Below are 23996 nucleotides of genomic sequence, written 5' to 3' on the forward strand. Positions count from 1 at the left end.
ATTGGCCGAATAGTTCGGTCATCTCCGTTGACCGAGACGTTTATTGGCTCGAGGTGCGTCATAAAGGAAAATGCCGAGGCATAACAGCCCAGGACCCACCTGACTTAGTGCTTGCTGAGTCAGATTCATCGGTGGAATTCATCGGACATGTGATAAAGATGAGTATCAGATTGGTTGCGATTGGGTTGTTATGAATTTCTAGAGACCCATAGGTGAGAAAATGGAGATTTCGATACAAATAGAGCTCTAGATCTATCCCTGGACCTCGAAGAATGCTAGATATTCTTGGAATACTGCGTATGCGTATTCAACGCTGGTATACCGTATCGCGAAAAGCGCATGACGTCTATCTAGCATGTGGAAGTACGCAGTACATGTCCTACCTAGGATCATGCCGCTGACCAGAGCGGGTCAATTCGAAGCACCCCATGATGCAGGTGACCTAGTGCATACCACGTTAACTGTCATTAATTGACCTTGGAAGAACGGAGGCAGGTTACAGTGTGCGAACAAAGGAACTTTCATATCAATCACAATGAAGGAAAACCATAGCAGTCCCCAAATATATCAGGTCAGCGTAGACAGCCTGATTAGTCTAGTAATACATCCAGAATCAAGATTCTATGCCGTGCCATTCCACTACTCTTCCTCGCCATCTGACTCGTACGAGAATTCGTTGGGGACAGGTGCATCTTCCACGCCCTCCTCGTCCTCGTCTACTGCGGTCAAAACACCAGCGCCAGCGGCAGCACCACCTGAAGTGGCAGCCGAAAGAGCAGTCCGAGCGTCGGCCCGTTGAGGGGTCTGGAGAGCAGCGGTTCCGATAGCGGCTTGCAGGCGGTCCTGGAGGGTTTCGGTCGCAGGAGGCGCTTGGCGGATTTCCTTGCTGGCCTTCAATTCGATGACCTCGCGAGGCTCATCGGGTTGCTTGTCGAGCACGACGACGACACCACCAGTAGGCTGTAATACAGTTAGCACTAGATTCATTGTACGACTTGAGTGTGAACATACCCTCTTGACCGGCTCATATCGCGGGTCGGGGAAGGTAAGGTACTTGAGCTGAGCTGGTAGTACCCTTGACAGGTTGTCCAGCTCATATCCGACCTTTTCCCGCTCCACCTTCTTTCTCAACCCCTCCGCGGCAGCTTTCTCTGTCTCCTTAGCCTCTTCGCCCTCCTCCTTGGGTGCTTCGTCGGTCTCCATTGCATCCGGAAGCTGATCAGCCTTAGGGGTTGTAGGCGCCTGGTCAATGTCCATGCTCTCACGGCGGGCTTGTTTCTCCCGACGTTGTGCCCGACGCTTGGCCTGGGCAGTTGTAGAAAGCACAGCAGTCTTCACCTTCTCCGGGGCCTCCTCGGTCTTCACCTGTTGCTCAGGAGGGTAGTCAAAGAGGCTGGGGCGGGTGTTGCTGTGGAACTTGAAGTGTGGCACCTCGAGCTTCTGATCAACACCGATCACAGAAGTGGGTGTGAAGCTGAGCGACAAGAAGTGTGTGAGAGGGAACCAGTACCAGTATTGCACAAAGACAGCAGCACCAACAATACCAGGCATGTTGAGGTTACCTGTCTGCGTCTGCAAGCTAATAGTGCAGTTTCGACCACCAGCATCAATGATACCGAGGGCAATGGCACAGCCGAACTTAGCCATAGCATCCTCGTGACGGTCACCAAGCATCTTCATCATGGCCTTGCGGAGGCTGGTCACGCGAGGGTTCATGGCCTCGTTCTGCTGAACGAGAACCATAGCAAGAGAGATCAAAGCACCCTGGCGAACAAAGTCGGTCGAGTCCTTGAGCATAGGCTCTAGAAGATCGATAGCTTCGTCCAGACCAGTGCCGGCGCAGGAGATACCAAGCGCCATGGCGGCACCGTAACGGACGTGAGGGTTGTATGACTCGGAAAGCAGCTCGACCATACGAGGAACGCTCTGGTGCTTGCGGAACAGAATGAATCCCAAGCTGAGGACGGCCACTCGGCGCACGTCGTCGTTCACATCACTCACAGCGACGTGCAAAAGCTTGCGGACTGCCTTGTTGCTGCCACTGCCACAGTAAGCAAGAGCGATGGTCATGATACCACCGTAGCGAAGAGTTGGGTCGGGGTCACCAAGAAGACCGTTGATAAGCTCATCGGCTCCTTCCTGGCGTCCATACATGATCAAGGCCATACCCATAGCCAGACCGCGAACGATCTTCTCGTGCTGTGTGTCGTGAGCGTACTGAATCATGTCCTCCAACGCCCTCATGTTGCCGGTGCCAAGCATGATAAGACCCATGGCGAGACCAACAGCCTCACCATTGAGAGCGGAATCAGTGTAAAGAACGCTTCGCAGGTCCTCGTAAATGCCCTCGTCGCCTGTCGCCATACCCGCGACACCGAGGCCCAGAGCACCACCATGCTGAACAACCTCTTCCGTTGCTTTCTTGAAGTGGTCACGAATGATATCAACAGCCATACCTCCGTGGTTGGCGTAGATGAGACCAAATGCGTAGAGAGAACCACCCTGGCTGTAGACAGATCCTGAGCCTCCAACTCCAGCGATGTGTTCACGGGGTAGGTAAGGCTGAAGAAGCTTTTGCCCTTGACTTAGATTGCCGCGGTGGATACATCCCAAAGCAGCAGTGGCTGTGAATTTAGACCAGTTCACGGCCTTGCCGAGCCACTCCAGGTTGTCGCGGAAGAATTTGTCGTGAGTCGTTCCGGCATGCATGAACGCGTTCGAAAGTGTGACTGCGGTATGGAAGATAGAGTTGCGAGCCTCGAGACTATCACGAATCTTATTCAAAATCGCGATGTCAGCCTTATTGTTTCTGTATAAGAATTCCAGATTCAACTGGATAGTCTTAATTCCATCGAGGATCGAAAGAATGTTCTTAAAGGCAGTGATCGCGTCCTCCGGCAGGTCTGAACGCTTATCCGACCGAGAGGAGCTTCCCTGGTCTTCTAGCAATGCGTCGGACTCTGTAGGCTCGGACTCCAACGCTCGGTTTTCCTTGTCGTTCTCATCCTCGGGAACGAGCTCAGAGATCTCTTGCCGAACCTTCTGAAGGAACTCTTGAGTGCTATTGTCGTAAAGGTCAAACGAAATCTGGTACGCAACGGCGAGAGATCGTGCATCACCCTTCTCAACTAGCTGGCGAAGTATGACAGAGGCCATCGAGTGCTCATTGAGGTAGACAACGCATTTGGCGATTGAGAAGTAGTCAGGGGCCGGAATCTCATTCAGGAGTTCCAAAATGAGCTTAAGAATCTATGAAGCCAAATCTTGATTAGTCGACTGTGAGCAGTAGAGCAATTGCCGGGGAAACAAACCTCGCTGCGGAAAGCCCGTTCCTGAACAACGCCCATACAGATGTCCAAAACATATTCCATGAGCTCCTCGCTTCCCCGAGAGTCACCCTCCTCCTGTTTCTCATCACTGCTAGCGCGAAGAATGGCCATGCGGAGCACATCCAAGCTCTTTGCCTCGATGGCGATTCCAATGACTTGACGGTATCGCTTTTGCCGGAAGCATGCTTCGAACAGACGTTCGATGACGTTTTGCAATTGGCGTTGTACACCACGCTTCAGTACGAGGTTCATTTCCTCGTGCTGGACGCTACTGTCATCGCCACCAGGGTGTGCAGCGTCGACGCCTGGGACTTCCGCGCGCGAGAGCAACGATTTCGAGGGCAATGCGGATTTAGAGAAGGGTGTAATATGGGAGGTGAGGCTGGCAGATGTGCTGCTGGCGCCGTCGCCTGATGCAGGGAACGCAGTGTTGAGGTTGGCTGATTGGTCACCGGCGATAGGTCGTTGGGCGGCGGACAGAGAGATGAAGGTATCGACACATTTAGCTATACGGGGAAACTGGTTAGCCTTGAATAGGGTAGCCATGGACACAAGACTCCTCTCAGCATACCGATAATAGTCTCCTCATATTCGCCGCCGTTTTCCAACTTGAACAGCTTTCCAGCGCCAAGAGCAAGAACCATGCTCTCGTTATATTCCTGCAGATGATAATATACCTTCGATGCGACTAGCGCAGCAAGGCCACGTTCTGGAAAGGATTCATCTTCATAGAGAGCCTCGCTGGATGAATTGTCAGCAGGGGTTCAGTAGCCGGTCGGGATCAGCAGGAATGATGCAACAATGGAAATGAAGCTCAATGCTGCGGATTCATCGAATATTAGAGGGGGAAAGCTCACATTTCAGGAACAGCGTTGACAACCTCTGTCCACAAATGATCGATCTGAGAATCTAATGTCTTCAGAGCAAAGACCTTGAGCTCTGGGTCAGGCTCGGAGAGGAAGCCAACCAAACCGGCGGCCGATACGAGTCCGACCATCTTATTGAGAAACGGCTCGTGTGACGGTTCAATAAAGGGGTTTCAAGTAGCGATAGGTGTGTGGTTGCTGTTGTGATGGAGCAACGTCAATCAAGAGAGAGCTTGAAACAGCGAATCAGCCCCAGCGCAGAAAGAGGTGAGAGGGGGAAATTAGGTACCCCAAGTAGTGGGAGAATGATGAGAAATACAGAAGTTGATTAAATGAAGGAGACGAAATGGATAAAGTGCACGAACAAATGGAAGCTGAGAGCAGTTGTCAGAAGCTGTGCTGGCGCGATCAACGTCAACGCCTGAGCCGGAGCTGACTGTGCATGAATGGTCACGTGAATGGCGCCCAGTCAGCTGCGACCAGCCCGGGACGGCCAACTCTGCAATAAACAACCCAGCATCAGCTGGCAGATGGACACGTTCATTTTGGTCTGGTGATAATCTTGAGAGCTGGTCCAGCCTCAAACTGAAGCTACTAAATAGTCCCCTCCCCCAATACTGGGCCACCGAATCTCTAATTCTATCTTCGGTTGTCGTTGAAGCTTGGCCGCCCTCCATTCTCCAACATGTCAACGCTTCTTCAACATTCATTTCGAGATAAAAGGCTGCCACCTATGCCGGCCGGTGCTTCCTTGTATCATCGTGATCCCCTCTTATATGTTGAACGTCAGGCAAAGCACATAGAGCGAAATCTTCAAGTCCTGATCGACGCGCAAAGCGAAGGCCTTCTCTCTGTCCTCGCTAGGCCTCCAGCAGATGGTGCCTCTCCGACGTCTTCGTCAACTGGGGTTCGATCGCAGTCTCCTTCCATGGTGCCTGCTAGGCAGCCCCCGCCTACGAAGATCGGGCTTCGGGCTGCCCGAGAGGGCATCTTCCAATCAATATACGATCTACTGAAGTTACGAGAAGAAGAACGAGATATTCTTCTCGCTCAAACCCAAGAGAGGGAGAATGCACTGCGTGATATCCAAAGCTTTCTCTCGAGAAAAAGTGGTCTTGAAGAAGCGATCACTGCTATACGTGGGGATCCGGAAAGCCATCGCTCCAAGAGGCTAGAAGAAGAGGCTCGGAACCTTGAGACTGACATTCATGAATTGGAAACCAGGCTGTATGAGATGAAAGCTAAACATCGGCATCTTGTGGAAGAGATATCACACATCAATAACTCGGTCGACGCCAAGCTTTCTTCTTACACCGAATCTTTGTCCTTGCTCGAGTCCGACATTCGAAGCTACCTCCGTGACCCTCCCATTCAACCGTTGGCAGAACATGCAGGCGAATCCACCTTCCACTCACTGAACCCTAAACGACGCACACTTGACATGGCCCAGGAGCATTGGAATACCGAACAGGTCAGATTGCACAGTAGACAACAGAAAGTGGATGCGGAGATAATAGCACTGGAAGAAGGGGGTGGAGTGTGGAAGCAAGCTGTGTCCGATATTTCTGGCTTTGAGAAGCGTTTACAGGCCAATATGCGACATTATGTTGAGTTGGCCACACCAGCGACCGGTGCAGCAGGGTCCACGCCGACAGACACGAAGGACGAACTCGTGAGGAGTATATTGGATGACATGGAGAAAACCACCCGCCGACTTGAGTCACATCTGGAGCTCGCTGAGGATAAGGATTGGAAGCTACTAGTTTGCTGCATTGCAGCCGAGCTAGAGGCCCTGCGCGAAGCAAGGGGCTTACTACTTTCCGCCTTCGATCTGCCGCATGAGGATGCACCCCTGAACTCTAATGCTCCCAACGATCCTCTGATAGACCACGGCGTGGATGGCCATGAGGATCCCCGCGCGGATCCGTTAGAGAATGATGATCCAGAACCTCCAGCAGACCTGCTCAAGGATGCGGATCCCCACCATTCAGATGCTGCTTTCAGGTCAGAAGAAGACGATGACCCAGATCCGTCATGGTTGGCCTGATGGTTTGGTTAGAGCTCAACACTACCTATTTGGGATTATATACTGCATAATGTAAATTAATGTCTTTCAAGCAACTTAATATCAAGAATACAGGATCTCGCAAAATCCTCACCAGTATATAGTCACTTTCCAGCAGGCAGTGCCCGGTTTGTGTTATGTCGCGAGTTCTGTGAATTGTCACTGGGGTGGCGGACCGACCGAAACCTTGCCGCACGCCCAACCTCTTCCTACAACCAGCAAACAAGCAACATTCCATACATTTTGATGCAATTAGGTATGAAATAAGACATATCCGATCATGAATCATCCATCAGCCGGTTTCTCCTTCTCTCTTTCATCAATCTACGATGGCAGCAAACTCGAATGTCGCATTCACCTACCGCGCGAGTTCAAAAATATAGAATTGGCAGCTTCCTGGCCCAACCGTGGTGCCATCATCGCACATCCATATGCACCTCTAGGAGGCAATTTTGACGATCCAGTCGTCGGTTTCGTCAGTGACGAGCTTTTAGACGCCGGCTGTATCGTGGGGACTTTCAACTTTCGGTACAAAATATCCATCCTTAGCATCCTGCCATGACCCAAACGTGCTAACAAATGACACGTACTCAGTGGAGCTGGTGACTCGGAAGGACGAACAAGCTGGACTGCAAAGCCTGAGCTTGGGGACTATGTATCTTTCTACGGATTCATGTTGCAATATCTGCACTTCTTGAAACTTGCGTTGGCCCCGAGAGGCCAAGGAGCCTCAGATGCTCGTATGCCCACCAACAAAGAAGCCAATCACTCAGACAGCCATCTCATCCTTGGTGGCTATTCATATGGGTCTCTTATAGCATCCCATGTGCCGACCCTTGACACTATGCTCAACCTCTTCGATCCCACATCAACTGCAACTACCAGATCAACACCCCTAGCCGAGATCAGGGACACAGCAAAGCGGATAGCCGCAGCCACCCTGGATAGGCTTCAAATCAGTCACACCGTGGCTGATGACCTTAACCTACGTGTCTGGCCAACATCAATTTCTTACCTCCTCGTGTCTCCCCTACTACCCCCAATCAGCCAATTCCTCACCATGTTCTCGACCTTGTCGTTGGAAATGAAGACGGAGCCTCAAAGTCCCCGAATCCCCTGTCCACGCCCTACAGATCAACAGAGCACGAACACAGTCTTGGCGCTCTTTGGAGACCAAGATAACTTTACCTCAGCTGGGAAACTGCAGAAATGGTCAGACGAGATGGCGCACAAGCCGGACAGTCGGTTTCAATTTCGAATGATTGCAGGCGCGGGCCATTTCTGGCGTGAGGATGGGGTCGAGGAACAAGCGAGACATGCTCTGAAGGAGTGGGTCTGTCAGATATGATGATGTTTAATTATTCATTTCTTGTTCATAGTTAACTATGTTGTTTCACAACTTAATCCTATTGTTTAATCTCGATGTCAGCATACAACATAGAGAGAGGCAAAAGGTCCAATGAGTCAATGAAGACATAGTTATGAAGGCGAAAAATAAGCCCTCTGGGGTTCATTCACATGCAGGCCACATGCAGCTAACATGTGAAAAAAGACCCCGGCTGGGGTCCGGAGTTCGGGCTCAGGGGTCAATTGTCTCTGGATTGAAATACGGTGGTCACAGTATGAAGTTGTTGATTACTTTCCCCTGGAGATTAAGATCACTAAATACCCTTAAATGATAGGATCCTTGTAACCCAAGAAGCAGATCTGGCATAAGAAGAAAATCTAGAATATGTGCGTGCTCCGGAGAGTGATCTGCGGCGAATACGTAAATTACGTACTTCGTAGATGATGCCCCACTGCCCGTGATCTGGGGAAGTGTTCAGATGATCGTGGAGTAAGATCATGGGGACTCAAAGCATGACGATACCGGGCATTATGTATGATTATGAGATCAGATAGGCTGATGAATCCGAATTGACCTCCGAATTGATGGAAATCTCATGCAAATATCACCAACAAGTTGGCTCCTAACTAAGCGTCGGGCTTGGAATCGGGCGGATCGTCCCCGTGACGTTTCTCTTCCATGGTCACCGCCAAACTTGAACTTCGAATTTCTACTCCTACAACTCATCACTGATATTCTACATCATTATATCAGTTTCATAAAGGCTAACTCTCCGTTGCATTCATACGGCTGAATGGCTTGCGATCCCGATGCACAGGCCTGCCATGTCGGTGTTGGGCGACCCTACAATAGTCCAGTGTCATCATGGGCGCAAACCCCCAGATCACGCTATATCGCAACCCTCACCTCCGCGCTCACTCCGAAGAGCGATTTCCATCCCAGCTGTCTCGTCGCTCGTGAAAGACTCGTGGAATTGGGCCGGTGATACGCTGCACACCTACCGCGACGGCCTTTCCAAGGAACAACGGAAACAAAGGGCCGAGATCGACGATCGGAAAGAAGTGCTATATTTGCGCATAAAGAATGTGAGTACATGTTGTGTACCTCGGGCGGGCAAGTGCCCCTGCAGAGTGACGCTTTCTAACTCCCGGGCTGCAGGCCGTGTCGTACGAGGAATGGCGAGATTGTGCCAGTGAACTGGACGAATTAGAAGGCAATAACGCCTGGAAGCAGACATTTGAATGCTCGGAATATGATCCACACTTGGTACATGGTCGCTTGCGACAGCTGGAAGAGGCTCGCATCAGTTGTGATGTGAGTCGCATGCTGTTCTTGGTGCGCACGGCGCTAAGCCGTGACCTGGCGCGCATGAGCGATGCTTCGCTCTATCGTCATTCATACATCGGCACCAAAGACTTGATCGATCGATATATCACCACGGCTGTGGAGACCATCACCACGCTAGTGGATCTGTCGGTACATGACCGTTGCGATGGACTAGAGCTGAAGTATATTTTGGACCAGCTGCTGGCAGCTCGACAGGCCTTTGGCCGCAGCGCGCTTCTCTTCTCTGGGGGAGCCACCTTTGGGATGACCCATATCGGGGTTCTCAAGGCTCTTTATGAAGCGAACATGATCCCTCGGATCATCTCAGGAGCCTCTGCTGGTAGTATTGTTTGCGCAGTCTTTTGCACACGAACAGATGAAGAGCTGCCTGGCCTTTTGGACACATATGTACACGGTGACTTCTCTGTCTTCAATAAGAAGGGACAGGAGGAAAACATATGGCAAAAGATGACTCGGTTCCTGAAGTTTGGATCATTCCTTGACATCTCCCATTTGGCGAACACGATCAGGGACTGGTTGGGCGATATGACTTTCCAAGAGGCATATAACCGCACTCGTAGAATCCTGAACATCTGTGTGTCGAGTGCAGGAATGTATGAGCTTCCGCGGTTGTTGAATTACATCTCCGCACCGAATGTCCTCATCTGGTCTGCAGTGTAAGTACGTCCTTTTTTTGACCTGTCGGCTCCCTCTAACATCTTTCAGGGCGGTATCATGTTCCGTTCCATTCGTTTTCAGGCCGTACACATTGATGGCGAAGGATCCACTAACAGGGGAACCAGTCCCATGGAATGATCTCCACAAACAGTATATCGATGGTTCTGTTGATGGCGATCTACCCATGACACGTTTGTCAGAGATGTTCAACGTCAATCATTTTATTGTCTCCCAGGTGAACCCTCATGTGGTCCCATTCCTTCCGAAAGAAGTAGGACCACAGGAGGGCATGGACGAACGTTCATCCTTCTTTCCTCGATGGATGAACACAGTGACACACCTCGCGAAAGACGAGGTGCTGCATAGGATGAACGTGCTCTCCGAGCTTGGAGTCTTCCCCACTTCAATGATCAAATTTTCTTCTATCGTGAACCAGAAGTATCACGGAGATATCAACATATACCCGGAGCTTATTTCTTCCAACTTCCCGCGACTCCTGGAGAACCCAACAAAGGAGTTCATGATCTCAGCATGCTTGAGCGGCGAGCGGGCGACATGGCCGAGACTAAGCCGAATCCGAAACCACTGTGCTATTGAGTTGGCACTCGATAGTGCCATTCAGAAGATGCGAGCCCGGGTGGCCTTCAGCCCGAGCCAGGTCGATTTACGCATGCCAAGTTTCAGCCGTCACTCACTCGACTCCGCAGAAAGCAGCGGCAAGGGACGTTATCGCGATAGGCGCAGAGGATCCCACAGCCCCGAGTTAGAAAAGCGACACTCTGGCGGGCACCGGCAGCAACCAACCCAGGAACTGCGAAAGGCACGAAGCACCGTCTCTCTAGAACACCCGCCTCTTTCGCAATTAAGCGAGTCAATCCTTGTATCAACCCAACCAAGGAAACACCGCCGCACAGCCTCAGTTTCATTCGCGAATGGCGCGATATTCGGAATTGGATCAAGCAGCGACGACGAATTGGAACGGTCATACACCCTTCGTCCTAAACTCGCAGGTCACCGAACTCACTCAGAATCGCTCTCATTCGGCGGACCACCTGCAAGTCCCGGACTCCGCAGCCCGGTCAGCTCCCGTCGATCCTCATTTTCTTCTGGAGCTTGCAACACATCCCCCACTTCGGCACGTCGTAACTCCCTCAAGCAGCCTCGTGCACCTTCGGCTCACGATCTCTCCATGTCCGTACCACCTCCATCCCACCATCTTCTCAGCATGACTCCAACGCCGACGGTCCATCCGAGCTCGCCTGAGGTCCTGACACGGAAGCAGCAGCACTAAGGAATGGGTCATTCGTTCTGTGATGCATTACACCATGGCCTGGCAATCGCTTCTCAGGAGATGTGGTATGGCCTTTACTTGACAAATATTACATATTACAAGCTCACACGTCATACCAAACACCCTTGGTCCTTATTGCAGAATAGCCAGGATCTCGCTTCCTTGTTGAACCTGCGCTCTTTGCATTTTGCGAATCTAGCAATCAGCGCATATCTTGTTTGGCTAGATCTTTTCTCTTTATCCACGGCTTTCTACGGATCGCTGGCATTTAGACAAGAGGTCATTTAGCTTTTGCAATACTACAACCTTAGACTACCTAGACAAGTGCGTAATTTGGCTCTTGAGATTCTCTTTGAAGCAGTCCGTTGGAAATCGACTCTAGACGAAGAATGCCTTCGGTCGGAAAGTGTTTTAGCTTAAGACCATACCAGTTACTAACTTGGATTGATTAATCAACTAGGACTTGAAGAATCGGTAACTGGTTCAGTTGCATAGTTTAATGGCTTGCTTACCTTGATTTAATAAAAATAGATCGATCTGAAGTCGAGCATTGAGTCCATCGTCAAGCAATCGGAAGATAGAATTCCACCGCGTATCCACATCATACTCGATGAACTTGGCGGCACGACCAACTGTAGCACAGATACGAGGTCTCCCGGCGCCCGATGGTCTTGGGAATTAACTGCGACGCTCAGCTTCGCCTAGCCCTATGCCGTGAAAGGCAGGCGGAAAGTCACCGGAGAGGAAAAACTAACCGTAAGTCGAAGGACAACCAATCAGAGGGAAAGAATTATCAGCCGAACAACCAATCGGAGGGACAGAATTCAAGCCGAATTATCTCCGAGGTCGTTTTGGCCGTAAGTAAGGCGACGCAAGCGTCGCAATCACTCCATTCCTGCCTCCGTTGAGTACTGCGACTCCGAGAAACCCAAACAGCAAAAATCCGGAGCTTAGATAATGCTGATTCAGACGAGACCGATGACATCCTGGATTCTAAACCATCACAGATATCATGGGCTTCTGAAAGACTTCCAGATCTCAAGGATTTAAGAATATGTTTAACAATCAAGTTCAGGATATGAGCTAGACAGCCAACATAGCCATCATTACCACGGTGGAATCGAATTTGTTGAGGAGATGGTTCCTTTGCCAAAGTTTCGAAAAGCCGAGAAACCATGTCTTGGACATTTGTGGCATTATCCCCAGTGATTGTGGTCAACGAGGTCTAATTCTACCAAGGTTTGATAGACCGCGGCAGCCATATGCACCCCCGTATGGGCTCCTTTCAATTCACAGAATTCAATAACCTCCTCGCGATAGTGGAAATCCTCTGTGAGCCAGTGGCCTATAATTATCAATCAATTTAGTCAATCAATCAAGCAATCAATGAATTACATCCCTATGATACCAAAAATAGGGTGGTGGTTTTGACTGGTCCAAATATCCAAGGAGTAGGAGATGGTTCTGCAGGTGATGGCCAACTCTTCCTTCAATGCGGCTCGTCGGAGCTCAAATTGGTCCGCGAGTCGTCGATGTACAGTAGATCGAGAGGTGAATGGTAAAGAAACCCCTGGGATGTCCTCAAAAATCTGCTGAAAAGCCGCAGATTCAATAACAAGGAAGGCTTGCTTATCCCGAATAATCCATCGAAGGAGGTTCCGCTCCAGACATTCCTGAACCGAAAGGTGGGCTTGTTTCTTGAATGATCTTCGGATATCCGGAACATTGAGCGTCGAACCCTGGGATTCCGGTGACAAAATCGAGTGGGATCTTTCCAGGTGCCGCTGCCTATTTGACGTTGAATGGGCCCTTTGGGAATCCGAGGTTTGCCAGCCGCATTGTTTTCCGGTCTTGCCATCGACAACTGTGCAGCTGATATCCATATCTCTCGTCCTCTTTTTCCCTGTCCGCTTTTCCGTCCACTCGCGGGATACTTGCGTCGTCGAGAAGTGATTCCAGACCCATTGAGTGGCTGGTGCTGCGCACGCTCAATGTTCCGGATATCCGAAGATCATTCAAGAAACAAGCCCACCTTTCGGTTCAGGAATGTCTGGAGCGGAACCTCCTTCGATGGATTATTCAGGATAAGCAAGCCTTCCTTGTTATTGAATCTGCGTCTTTTCAGCAGATTTTTGAGGACATCCCAAGGGTTTCTTTACCATTCACCTCTCGATCTACTGTACATCGACGACTCGCGGACCAATTTGAGCTCCGACGAGCCGCATTGAAGGAAGAGTTGGCCATCACCTGCAGAACCATCTCCTACTCCTTGGATATTTGGACCAGTCAAAACCACCACCCTATTGGGAAGGAATTGGAAGTGAGGGGGAATCAGTGGATGGTACGACAAGTGCTAGTGATATTATGAAATTCTGCTAACTAGGTTGTGCGATCACGTGATATGATTACGAATCATCAGCTTAGTACCTTAACTAGTTAACTATCGGCTAACTGGCGATAATATCGGGAATGGACGACATTATCGGCCGATAATTATCGCCAGCCATTCTGATCTGGCGACTAAAATTTTGGCGATATCGTATCGGGAACATCCCTAAGCCCAGTTCCAATCTGGCGCAGTGCTCTAGAAGTTATGGAGATCCTGTTAGGTCTCCTTTTCGTCCCCTTGGCCGAAGTAAACGACGAGGTCGCGATCACGTGACCGAGTTGATTATTTTGATTTCGCCCCGAACAAGGGGGGCTTCTTGAGTTTTGGCATGGCTAATACGGTGTAGCATTTTCGAGACATCAGCCACATGGACTTTTCTTGCATCATTAGCCTTCCAACATCTTGAAGTCATGGGCTTTTCACTACTACCACCGGAGTTGATACAGACGGTGTTGGAGTTCATTATTCACGATAACAGCGACACGCCTCCATATTACAGTCACAGAGTCCCACAAAGTCACGACTATTACTACGGAGTCCATATGGAATATGACAAATATAAGTTGGGTCAGAACGCCAATTTGCTCCCATATGTCACTATCAAACCGCAACTGGCAGGCGATTATCGAGAGGGAAACCTTTTCACGCATCAAGATCGACACCAGCAAGCGACTAGCAGAGTTCAGACAATTAGTATCCCGGGACCGGTTATCATGGAGCCAAAGAAGACGCCATATACAGAGAATCTACTTCATCGTGGAGCTGGAGTCGTATGATGGTGAGGCTCGCACACGGTTCGAAAATGAAGAGGAGATGCAGCGAAACAGCAAAGTTTTTACCACTTCAATTCAGTCACTATTCAATGCTCTATCCGAAGGGTCGGACAACGAAGCGATTGCTCTACCTGAATGGCCGGACAACGAAGTGGGCATCCGCCTTTCGATTGAGGCGCGGTCCCCCGGCGATATTAGGGGCTCAAGTCGCGAAACAAAGGAGCAGCGTGGGTGGCCATCGTGGGGAAAACGACTCTTAACTGATGACATCTGGGACAAGCGATATGAACGATCGTATCTCCAATTCAACGAGGAAGCCGTCGGTGCTCAATGCCGAGCTGTACCTATCATCACCAGTCTTATTATTACGGGGGCGAAGGACTATAGGAAAATCGAGCCAGCCTCCAGTTCTTTCATCGCGTCGAAGTTGCCTCGATTACACCATCTGGACCTTGCCTTGGATGATAATTGCAAATGGGATCCTCAATCAAGAGAACGTCGACGGAATGGTATGTCAGATACCTACAGATTCCAGCATGATGCTCGAATATAAATGGATATACATATACTGATAATAATTCATATAGAATTTGCGGACTCTATTCAGTTTTTGCCTCCTGCAATACGCCATTTCACCCTTAATTTCACCCATTCAACCCCACAAGATGAAACATATCCTCCAGCGGCTTTAACGGCAGAGGGAAACACGGATCCTCTAAGCTCGCGTTTACGTGAATTTTCCCAACAATTGACAACGATGACGGCGTACAGCTGTGTCTTGGGAAAAGAATTCTTCTGGCCGTTGAATGATAATCCCGAACCTCCCTTCTGGCCACATCTAACTTCGATATACTTGTATCCTATACCCGTCACGCCATGTGGGAAATGGATGTTTGAACGGGATGACGACGCGGAGGAGCTCGATTCTGATCCACGTCATTTTGATGGTCTTCCCTACTATCGTCGTAACTCCTACTATGAGATTACGGATCAAAACACCAATTGGGACTTGGTTCCTCCAGAGGACCGCAAGCGCAGACTGTTCCGAACCAAATTCGTGCACGAGTTGTTCAATCAATATCATCTATCAGCTGCCAAGGCTGCTCTTCAGATGCCTAGACTAAGCGGCATGTCATTGACGCTTTCGCACCACCAGCATACGCCCCCTCAACACGAGTTCTGGTTTGAGCCGGGGAGCCAAGAATGGAAAGTGGCGACAGCGGCCTGGGGCAATGGGAACGGCTCCGATGCGTATGAACCAAGCGAGGAGGTCTATGAAATGTGGAATGAAGTTGCTTTGAAACGCACCGATCGTTGCATAATGATTGATTACGCAGACACTTACGGAAACTAGGCGCCAGCTGCCAAAACCCATTGCCAAAATACGCAGTACATCTTGAGGTAGGAAATTGAGAGAGAAGCCAGAGCAGAAATAAGCATGTATTCGACTCGGTACTTGTACGAGTCCTTAGCCGAGTTATGACAGTATCAATATAGGTTATGATAGGCTATTGTAGGTCACCAAGAACAACCGTAGTTGACCCTGCAAGATCGATACAAGACGCAGCGCGGGGAAGCAAGATACTAGGCGGCGTCCTCCGTTCAGGGGAACCCAGATACAGCTACGTACACAGTAAGGGCAAGGCAGGCTAAAAGTATGGAGTACGGTTAAAGATTTATTAACACGCGGCTCGTTGGCGCCAATAGCCTCGAACCGGACCCTGCATATCTCCGCTCTCCAGTAAACGTCTCCAGTAGTATCGGCCCCGAACAATGCTGAGGACTGAGGAGTGAGGAGCCGTGGCCGGAGCCCGGAGTACAACAAACAAGGTTGTAGGCTTGTAGCCACCCGCCGGACAGCGCGGGCATTCCCTCTTGGCACTTTTAGCTTACAGCCAACCAGGAAGAGGCGAGTGGGGTCATACCAGGATGAGGAAACAATCGGCATCCCGTCCCTGGATATCATCTCTCGAAGGAGGGTGGCATCGCGGTATCTTGCATAAAGATGTTTCATTCATATGCGTATCTCGAGAGTCTGTATCAACTAGAGACAATGGCTCTATTCATGTCCCTGTGCCGTCTCGTGTCAAGTTAACAATGGGGCTTTGCAAATTTTCTGCCTGACCGACGTCGATCTCATGTCACGGGATCCACTACCGACTGACGCCCCCTTTTTCATCTTCAGCGCTGACGACGACTCACGATGCCATCCTAGAGTTTTAGCATTTAGCCCTCAAGGTTGCGGGCCGAATCTCTGTTTTCCCGAATACGTTCAGAACGGGACGCACTTTTCACACCATGGCTACGATTTCAGCGGAACCCCGTCCCAGCACACACCATTGGCACACCGTTCATGACGGTTGAACGGCTGTACCATGCCGATCCCAGATCAGCTCACCATTTCTTAACTGAGAATAATGGAGCCGGAGTTTCCACCTCGCTGATCGCTCGGTTACGATTCGACCTCGTTGCTCCGTACATATCAATCAGTGGCTTCGCCAGTCTTTTCCAGCAGATAAGAGCCCACTTTATTCCCTGGAAACTCATCGAGGCTGGACGAAGGATCTGTCTCAGCCTTCTTGATAGGTGCGGTGTGGCGAATTCATCACAAATGATACGGGTAACCAGCTCCTCTATCATGATTGAAGCATATTGACGCTCAGAAACAGAAATGTCTGATGTGCTATCAACCCTGCACGATGTGCTTTGGCCTTCCTAGAAGGAAAAAGGGGTCGCCCGCGATTTGCAACCCCAGGCAGGGCGTCCGACGGAGATTTGCCGGACTTCATGACAGGAGCATAGGCCAATTCCAGTTGGAGTCTGGAGAAATCTACATCCGGCAGGTCAGAGTACCATTCGTACTCCGTAGAAAAGAGTTTGATACGGTCAGACCGTCAAGACTATTCTATTGTTGAAGGATCCATGCTACAGAGACGGATGATGATCGGCGCACTATTGTTTGGTACCTGTCTGTGGCGTCTGCAGCTCAACCTAACCGCCGATACCTGCCTCGTTGAAGGCCCCAGAACCACTTCCCACCTTTTCTGCGCATTGGCTGGCCAGGCAAAGCTTATCGCTAAAATACCTCAGCCCCCAATCCTGTGTCTTTGCCCGTGCCTTGTGCCTGGTCCCTGACGGCCCTAAGGTCCCCCAGGTTAAGATCGACCAATCCGCAACTACTGTACTAGGCATGGTCGTCAGGCCACTCCACTCATTTAGCAACTCCAGCCTCTGGGGATGCAAGACGACTGAAGTCATGGCCAGATCACAGAATCCACATCCGCCTGGGGCTATGCCTGCCGATCAAGAGGGTCTGATATGACTCGGCACTTTTATAAGATATCCTTAGCCCTCCGTGATTTTTTTTGTTTTCTTTCCGACCCATCAGATCTGCCTGTGATATAATATCTTTTATATCGGTCCGAATAATTTCACTCCTTACACAGTATTTGTCTGACTCAATATTCCATTAATTTTATACCAATCGCAATGAAGTTCACCGGATTCGCCGCTATGGGCTTGATGGGCTGCGCCCTCGCTCTTCCCCATGGTTCCAGCAGCACCGGGGCTCCCAGCAGCACCGCGACTCCCAGCAGCACTGCGACCCCCAGCAGCACCCCCACGGTCTCTCCTACCCCAACCGTCACCCCCAGCGGCTTCGTGAAGCGCACTCTGCCCGAGCTGCCCTTCCCCAGCGGCATCATTCCTGACAGCATCATGAGCGCCTTGTCCTCGGCCTTCCCCTGCTCTGAGACCCCCACCGGCCTGCCATCCAGCATCCCCTTCGAGAAGCGCCAATTCTACCACGGCCCTCCTTTCGGCCCTCCCCATCACGGCTTCCCCTTTGGTGACTGGCCCACTCCTACCAGCACCCCCTCTGTCTCTGTGACCCCTACCGGTACCCCCTCCGTCTCCGGGACCCCTACCGCCACCTTCACAGCCTTCGCCAAGCGCGAGTTCTGGCCTACCGCCTGGCCTACTCCCAGCGGCACTCCCAGCGGCACCCCCAGCGGTACCCCAAGCGGAACCCCCAGTGTCACCCCCAGCGGCACTCCCACCAGCTCTCTCCCCGTCCCCACCCCTACCGGCTTCATCCCCTTCGCTCCTCGCCCTCTGTTCTAGATGCTGAGCAGCTGAGCAGCTGAACGGGCTACCTCGCCAGCTATCGTTGCGCGGACGGTGACGGTGACGGTGCCTGCAGGAACCTGTCGTCCATGTGATGTATTACTCAATGTCGCATGCTGAACAGGCTCTCGCGCCTGTACATATTGTACAGCGGAGGAGGATCGATGTATTGGGATTGATTGACTCAAGTACTCCCGATACTGTATCATATACAGCTAATATGGGATACGGGTCAGGGTATAGATTGATTTGGAATGTCTTTCGTTTGTTAATTACGAGTCTGCGCCACGGATACACTTGTTATGATCTACACGCAGGCTCTTTTTGTTCTTCAGATTTCAATATATTCTTCTTCCAGCTTGGAATACACACTCGTTTTATCTATCGTGTTGGTGCTTGTCGTATTTAGCCCTGGAGATGTAGGGTCGTTTCGGTTCGAGCAGATGGTTGTTCTGCCAACTTGGGGGTTTCCCAATCTTGCGTTGTCTTGCCAGGGATGTCCTGGCGCTGCCCTCTTCTGAAGTCAACCTTGGGAACGTCCTTGTCGACTTAGCAAACTTCGGCTGTGAGACCATTATGTGTCTAGGTCCATAGCAGCCGGACTCACTTGTCCGTCAGAGATATCCGTGTCAATAACAGGAACAGTAAGCCCTATCGCCCAGTGCTGTTGGTACCCATGGAAATGCTCATCGACACAGCCCATGATATCTGACATGAAATCTTCTAATAGACCTTACCTATCGCTTCTTTCTATGTTGTCTTCACGTTACTTATCTCAACCAGCTTACTGCTTCGTGATCCCACTCTATGCCAATGTGCTGAAGTATTCTTATATCCACAGTAATATGCTTCCCTTTCGAATAAACTCTGCGAGTGTATACCTGCCTAAACACCCCTGCTGGACATTCGAGCGTTGATTAAGGGGCCAATTACTATGCAGTGGTGGACATACTGTTATATAGATGGTTCTCTCTTGAGATCCATTCACAGTTTCCTCCACAGTATTTCTGTGACCACCCTCGCACCTGCCTTGGTTGACTCCATTCATTGTTGTTTACTTAACCCCGTACCTTCCTAATGCGGATGTTGCAACCACTCGCTACCTACGCATGAACTATATTAACTATTTATTCTTTCCTCTGCCCCTTTCTCTTTATTCCTTCTCCTTCCTCCTTGGATCCCTAACTGTTGTGGTTGGTCCCTTAGGGATCAGGCATCGACCCCTCAGACAGGTAGATCGGGAGTTCGCTCCTTTACCAATACAACTCTCTTCTCTCACTTGTCCCAATACTAACTGCACCCGGGTCAATGCAGCTCACTGCAAGTGACCCCGGTAGCATTCTCTCTTCTTCTTCCAATCTTTCGCCATCCTATCTCATGTCCCGTTTCTCCCTAAATTGTGGAGGAAGGCGAACAAAGAGACTCTCGCTTCTTCTTCCGAACCTTTGGTCATCCTTTCTCATGTCCTGTTCCTCCCTGAATTGTGGAGGAAGGCGAACAAAGAGAGTCTCGCGTTGTGACAGGACATGCACCTATAAAGTCTTGTCTACCCAATGCGGAGAGACCTGGAAGAACTCCCATCTGACGAATTCTTCGTGCGGGAGACTGACCACATTTCTTCGGAACCGCCAAGGTACCCTTTTCGGTAAGATCATCCACTTCGTACTGACCGCTGCTTGCTCTTGCAACAAGCGGCCTGTTTCGTTACATTGAGCATGTACTAACCTCGGTGCCCAGGGAAAGAGGGAGACGGTTGTCGTTCGCTTATTGAAGCTGGGTGGAATCAATACCACCCCTGGTTTAGCGAGCTAAATCGGGTTTGTCAAATCCTCCTCCTCCTCATCATCATCATCATACCACTCCTGGCTGACCAAGTTCATAACCTGAATCTTGGCAGCTAGCGCAATCAATTAAGATCACCTCTTCATGCTCGTTAATAGAGCTACGTCCATGCTTCCGTTGGCGGGATCAACAACACCGCCACTATGCAAAATGGACGGGCCATGGTAAGCCATCCCCCACTTTGGTTGAAGTATGTTGTTGCTTGTCTCTTACTAACATGCTTCTACCGTAGCTCGTTCATAAAGCCGCCAGGAAATACAAAACTTTGAGGACCATCGAGGGTCCCTACTCTGAGGTCGCAGATGCCCGAGTCGAGTGTCAGAATAGAGGAATCGGAGAATCACCTCCATGGTTCGGAGATGTGAGGCGATGATCAAAAGCCTGGAGCCTGGAGGAGTGCAGATCGACCTGGTCAAGGAAATATCCAGTCACTGAATGCCTGACTGGTACCTTGATCTCACTCTTTAGTCTGTGGACTGACTCCCCATTCTGTCCACAGACTCAGACCAGATGCCGGCAAAGCAAGTCCGAGTGAGAGGAATGGCGTCTCGAGCCCTTCCCGGGCCCCGCTCCCCTTCGGCCCAAACCAAACCACATCTAGTGCCCTCCACGCCATCGATTATGTCGGCGAGCTGCGACACTGGCCCAATTTTCTCCGATTTGTGGAGACATATATCCAAGGCCGGCGTTGGAGCACCAAGGCCATAGAGTACATTCCCAAATCAGGCGTCTTTGAGGCGGAAGCACCCCTCATAGGTTGGCAATGAGACAGGCCTTCAGGGTGCCTTCAATCATTCGGTAGGTGTGACGGCGGACAGTTATCGAGTACTGGATGAGCAAGTCATGTGAGCCAGTGGGCAAGCAGGAAGGGAAGGAGCAGGGATCGCGGGAAAGAGTTTATTTGATTGTTTACCTCCTGTTCTTCTTCTTCTTTCTTTCTCCCAGACTTGTTACCTTGTATGCAGTACAGCATCGGATTGATCTCCTTCTTGTTTTCTTTTCCCTTTTTTGCTTTTAACAGTAACACTGTAACAGTAGGATATATCGTTTCAAAAATCCTGAAGGCACAGTCCGTTGATGTAGAATTTGCGGATTCTAACCTAGTGTCTTGGAAGCACTTATGCCAAGACCCCCGATAGCATTCTGATGACCAGGGACGCTCGACTGAAGGTTGTTGGTGAACTGAAAGTTCCTTGGGTGTGGTCACTGACTACTGGTACCACCAAACGCCTATGAGGGCTTTGCGTGATGTAGGCCAGCTCATAAGTCACCTGCCAGATCTGTGGCTTGCAGCGGAGGCTTGAAGCACTGTGTGACGATCACATAGTAGTGCCGAGGCCCATCAATTCCGCTCCCGTCAGTGTACAAAACCAGGGGTCTTTTGTCTCTGGAACTTTCGTTAGGAGTCAAGATCTGGATGAATTCGAAGTCAATGAGATTAAGCAGTTTGTGAACCAACTTTGAAATTCTGATATCTTTTGCCATAGAATTAAACACCAGATTAGACGCGGCACATGGATTGTTGGGGCAATTCGTAGGGATATAGCCTTGCCAGTTGGCTGAAGCTTGCCAGTTGACGGCTATTGATCCCACTAGCTTCTCTAGACATAGGCGGATTTGTACTAGGGCATTACGCCGCGTTCCCTCGCGCCTCACAGCAGTCGCATTTTGAATTATGCAGGATTCCAAAAATACCATTAATTAGCTGCATTTACGCTGTTTCAGATTGAGCTGCATGTTCGGAGTTGAGTCTCCGGACAAGAAGTATCTGGATTCAGCGATTAACGAACACAGAAATAAATTAGGAAAGAATACAATTGAGATTCTCGATATGTCAAGACTGAAGTATGAGGAGTTAGTTATAGGTAAATGGATTAATGAGTTAACACCTTACCTAGTCGTCAAGATCTTATTGTGTAGTTAGTAAACGAATACTTTCGAACATAGACTATTAGAGTTATGCACAGCCCAACTAGGCAGTTTAAATGCAGCTAATTTGCATCTATTTTAAGATTTCACTCCTCTATGCAGGCTAATTAAGGAAGCTGTCATACCCCGGTCGATCTCCTCATCTCTCGGCGGTAACAGACAAGCCTCATTGGCCCCCATTGAGTCCACTAGATACAGCTTCAATGCAACGACCCAAGGCGCTTTTGGCATGTCGGAGGCTAATGTGGCCCGCCTCAGCTCTGACCAGGCCTTATATCTAGACGCCCTCGGCCAGCATGGAAGTCGATGGTATTGCTCTCGGTTTCAGAGAGGACTGCCTACTCATCGTCCCTGGTGGACTCCAACTCATTCGTGCTTTTGGTCTTGCTTGTTGGCAGCTATTCATACGACGTATTTACAGCGTGGCTGCCTATTTACAGGGATATCTAATTCATTGGCCTGTGACCCCTCCATTACCCTTCGAGACCCTTGCTCGTCGTGATCCCGGGCGCCATCCAATCCAAGACCCTCCTCACTGTTGGTTACTGGAACATTGCAGGAAAGCGGGAAGGAAGCGGGAGATTCACAGCCGTGAAGGTTGCCAAAGCCTTGTTGATCCCTCTGTCGACTTACCGACTGACCGGGTCGTCGTCGTCACCGGTTGTTTGTTGGACCCCGGTTGTTGTTGGAACATTTTCCCTTTAATATCGGCCTTTCCTATTATCTCCCCCGCTGGATTCTTATTCCCCTCCCACACCAGACGGATGTTGCTTTCTGCCTCGGCTGGAGGGTGTTTCCAGAAAAGTATCATATCACAGTACACACTGTCCTCTCCAGAAAATCATGGCAGGGATCGTCAACAGTCCTCTTTCTCTCTTCCACAAGCCGGAATATGCAAAGCCTCTCCATGCTCGATGGGGCGATGTCTCCATATCAGTGCCCACAGACGGCTCATGGAACCAATATGATAACCCCCATCGACCCGTTAAGGAGAAGTCCTCCTACGGGCCAGGCTATGTGCCCGACATTTCACCGAAAGACCGGAAACTGCACCCAGCGAAAGAAGACGACATAGACGAAGACACTCGGAGCGTCTGCAGTGAGGCGTCAACCGCCTCCCGACGAAGCTCATTATCCATCGGAGCCCTGCGACCGGGGCGTATGTCAGTGCGTCTAAACTCGCGCCCTAAACACCTGCGAGGTGAATCGAAAGCCGAAAGAGTCGCTCACAACGAGCAGACGCGAACGGAGTTCGCATACAAACCGATCCAGCACGACTATCCTTCGGAAGTAGTCGAAAAATCATCCAAACACAGCACTCGCTTTAAATACATCCCAACTAGCGGGCGTTATCTCCAAGACTCAGGGCCAGAGACCCCGCGCAGTCAATCTGTGCATTCGCCGCGCACTGTCCCCTCACGGCGTGGCTCATTGCCTGAGTCTTTGGACAGGAGGGACCACGACCGCCATCGCGACTACTATGCTCGAGTGAGTACGTATCGCGATGATGACCGCCAGAGTATCTACTCCAGTGTTGGCGATGGCTCAGATAGCTCTGGCTCGCGGCGGAACAATGGGCCTCAGCCTAGACGGAAGACGTCGCCTTTTGTTGCGGCTGATGGGAGGAGGGCCTCTGTTTCTAGGCCTATGACATTGGCTATGGTTCCTGATCCTGATGAACTGTATGAGTGATGTGTCTGTTAACTCGGGCCGGTTCACGGGGTTTTCATTGTCATTTCTTGTTTCTTCATTATTGCACGGCATTGCCCGGGCGTTTTTCTTTTAGGGTCATGGTGTCTTAGCAAGCCTCAGCATAGAAACCATCTGGTTATTCTATTTTCCAATTCAATTCTACCATTCTACCATTTAACACGAACGTTATAGCTTATCTGACCGAGGTTCCTTGGGTGCTGACTGCTGATAAGCTTAAATCAGAGATGTGGGATGGGAATACGTCATTGCTGAGATGCAACATGATTCCTGGGCATTGCAACTTCCTCGAATCAAGGCTGAATTTCAGTCGTTCGGAATAAAA

The 23996-nt window shown here is 50.4% G+C and overlaps 9 protein-coding genes across 9 annotated transcripts; 8 read left to right on the forward strand and 1 right to left on the reverse strand.

Annotated features, from left to right (window-relative positions):
- Positions 1–639: 639 nt before the first annotated feature.
- Positions 640–4326, reverse strand: N7515_001610 (proteasome regulatory particle base subunit RPN2; the record flags this gene model as incomplete). Its single annotated transcript, XM_056662354.1, has 5 exons — positions 640–960; positions 1012–3249; positions 3312–3835; positions 3901–4070; positions 4187–4326. The coding sequence occupies 5 exons, from the start codon at positions 4324–4326 to the stop codon at positions 640–642; spliced, it is 3393 nt and encodes a 1130-aa protein (XP_056524467.1).
- Positions 4327–4880: 554 nt separating this feature from the next.
- On the forward strand, positions 4881–6242 carry N7515_001611 (uncharacterized protein; the record flags this gene model as incomplete). Its single annotated transcript, XM_056662355.1, has 1 exon — positions 4881–6242. The coding sequence occupies one exon, from the start codon at positions 4881–4883 to the stop codon at positions 6240–6242; it is 1362 nt and encodes a 453-aa protein (XP_056524468.1).
- Positions 6243–6540: 298 nt separating this feature from the next.
- Positions 6541–7608, forward strand: N7515_001612 (uncharacterized protein; the record flags this gene model as incomplete). Its single annotated transcript, XM_056662356.1, has 2 exons — positions 6541–6788; positions 6855–7608. The coding sequence occupies 2 exons, from the start codon at positions 6541–6543 to the stop codon at positions 7606–7608; spliced, it is 1002 nt and encodes a 333-aa protein (XP_056524469.1).
- Positions 7609–8417: 809 nt separating this feature from the next.
- Positions 8418–10903, forward strand: N7515_001613 (putative Patatin family phospholipase; the record flags this gene model as incomplete). The annotated part of the gene is made up of 3 exons (XM_056662357.1): positions 8418–8693; positions 8767–9611; positions 9661–10903. The coding sequence occupies 3 exons, from the start codon at positions 8418–8420 to the stop codon at positions 10901–10903; spliced, it is 2364 nt and encodes a 787-aa protein (XP_056524470.1).
- Positions 10904–13883: 2980 nt separating this feature from the next.
- N7515_001614 (uncharacterized protein) lies at positions 13884–14618 on the forward strand (the record flags this gene model as incomplete). The annotated part of the gene is made up of 1 exon (XM_056662358.1): positions 13884–14618. One exon carries the CDS (start codon positions 13884–13886, stop codon positions 14616–14618), a length of 735 nt encoding a protein of 244 aa, XP_056524471.1.
- A 204-nt stretch (positions 14619–14822) lies between these two features.
- On the forward strand, positions 14823–15419 carry N7515_001615 (uncharacterized protein; the record flags this gene model as incomplete). The annotated part of the gene is made up of 1 exon (XM_056662359.1): positions 14823–15419. The coding sequence occupies one exon, from the start codon at positions 14823–14825 to the stop codon at positions 15417–15419; it is 597 nt and encodes a 198-aa protein (XP_056524472.1).
- A 2135-nt stretch (positions 15420–17554) lies between these two features.
- N7515_001616 (uncharacterized protein) lies at positions 17555–18187 on the forward strand (the record flags this gene model as incomplete). The annotated part of the gene is made up of 1 exon (XM_056662360.1): positions 17555–18187. One exon carries the CDS (start codon positions 17555–17557, stop codon positions 18185–18187), a length of 633 nt encoding a protein of 210 aa, XP_056524473.1.
- A 2344-nt stretch (positions 18188–20531) lies between these two features.
- N7515_001617 (uncharacterized protein) lies at positions 20532–21267 on the forward strand. The gene is given in 3 exon segments (XM_056662361.1): positions 20532–20788; positions 20805–20830; positions 21137–21267. 1 exon segment carries the CDS (start codon positions 20543–20545, stop codon positions 20738–20740), a length of 198 nt encoding a protein of 65 aa, XP_056524474.1. The 5' UTR covers positions 20532–20542; the 3' UTR covers positions 20741–20788; positions 20805–20830; positions 21137–21267.
- Positions 21268–22804: 1537 nt separating this feature from the next.
- On the forward strand, positions 22805–23653 carry N7515_001618 (uncharacterized protein; the record flags this gene model as incomplete). Its single annotated transcript, XM_056662362.1, has 1 exon — positions 22805–23653. The coding sequence occupies one exon, from the start codon at positions 22805–22807 to the stop codon at positions 23651–23653; it is 849 nt and encodes a 282-aa protein (XP_056524475.1).
- Positions 23654–23996: the final 343 nt, after the last annotated feature.

The sequence above is a fragment of the Penicillium bovifimosum genome, assembly GCF_028826915.1.
Source record: "Penicillium bovifimosum strain IBT 22155 chromosome Unknown utg000002l_segment0_segment0, whole genome shotgun sequence".
Classification (NCBI taxonomy): Eukaryota; Fungi; Ascomycota; class Eurotiomycetes; order Eurotiales; family Aspergillaceae; genus Penicillium; species Penicillium bovifimosum.

What these genes read in the sequence shown, in the direction of transcription:
- N7515_001617 (XM_056662361.1), top strand. Translation starts at nt 20,543, where the DNA reads ATGCCGGCAAAGCAAGTCCGAGTGAGAGGAATGGCGTCTCGAGCCCTT.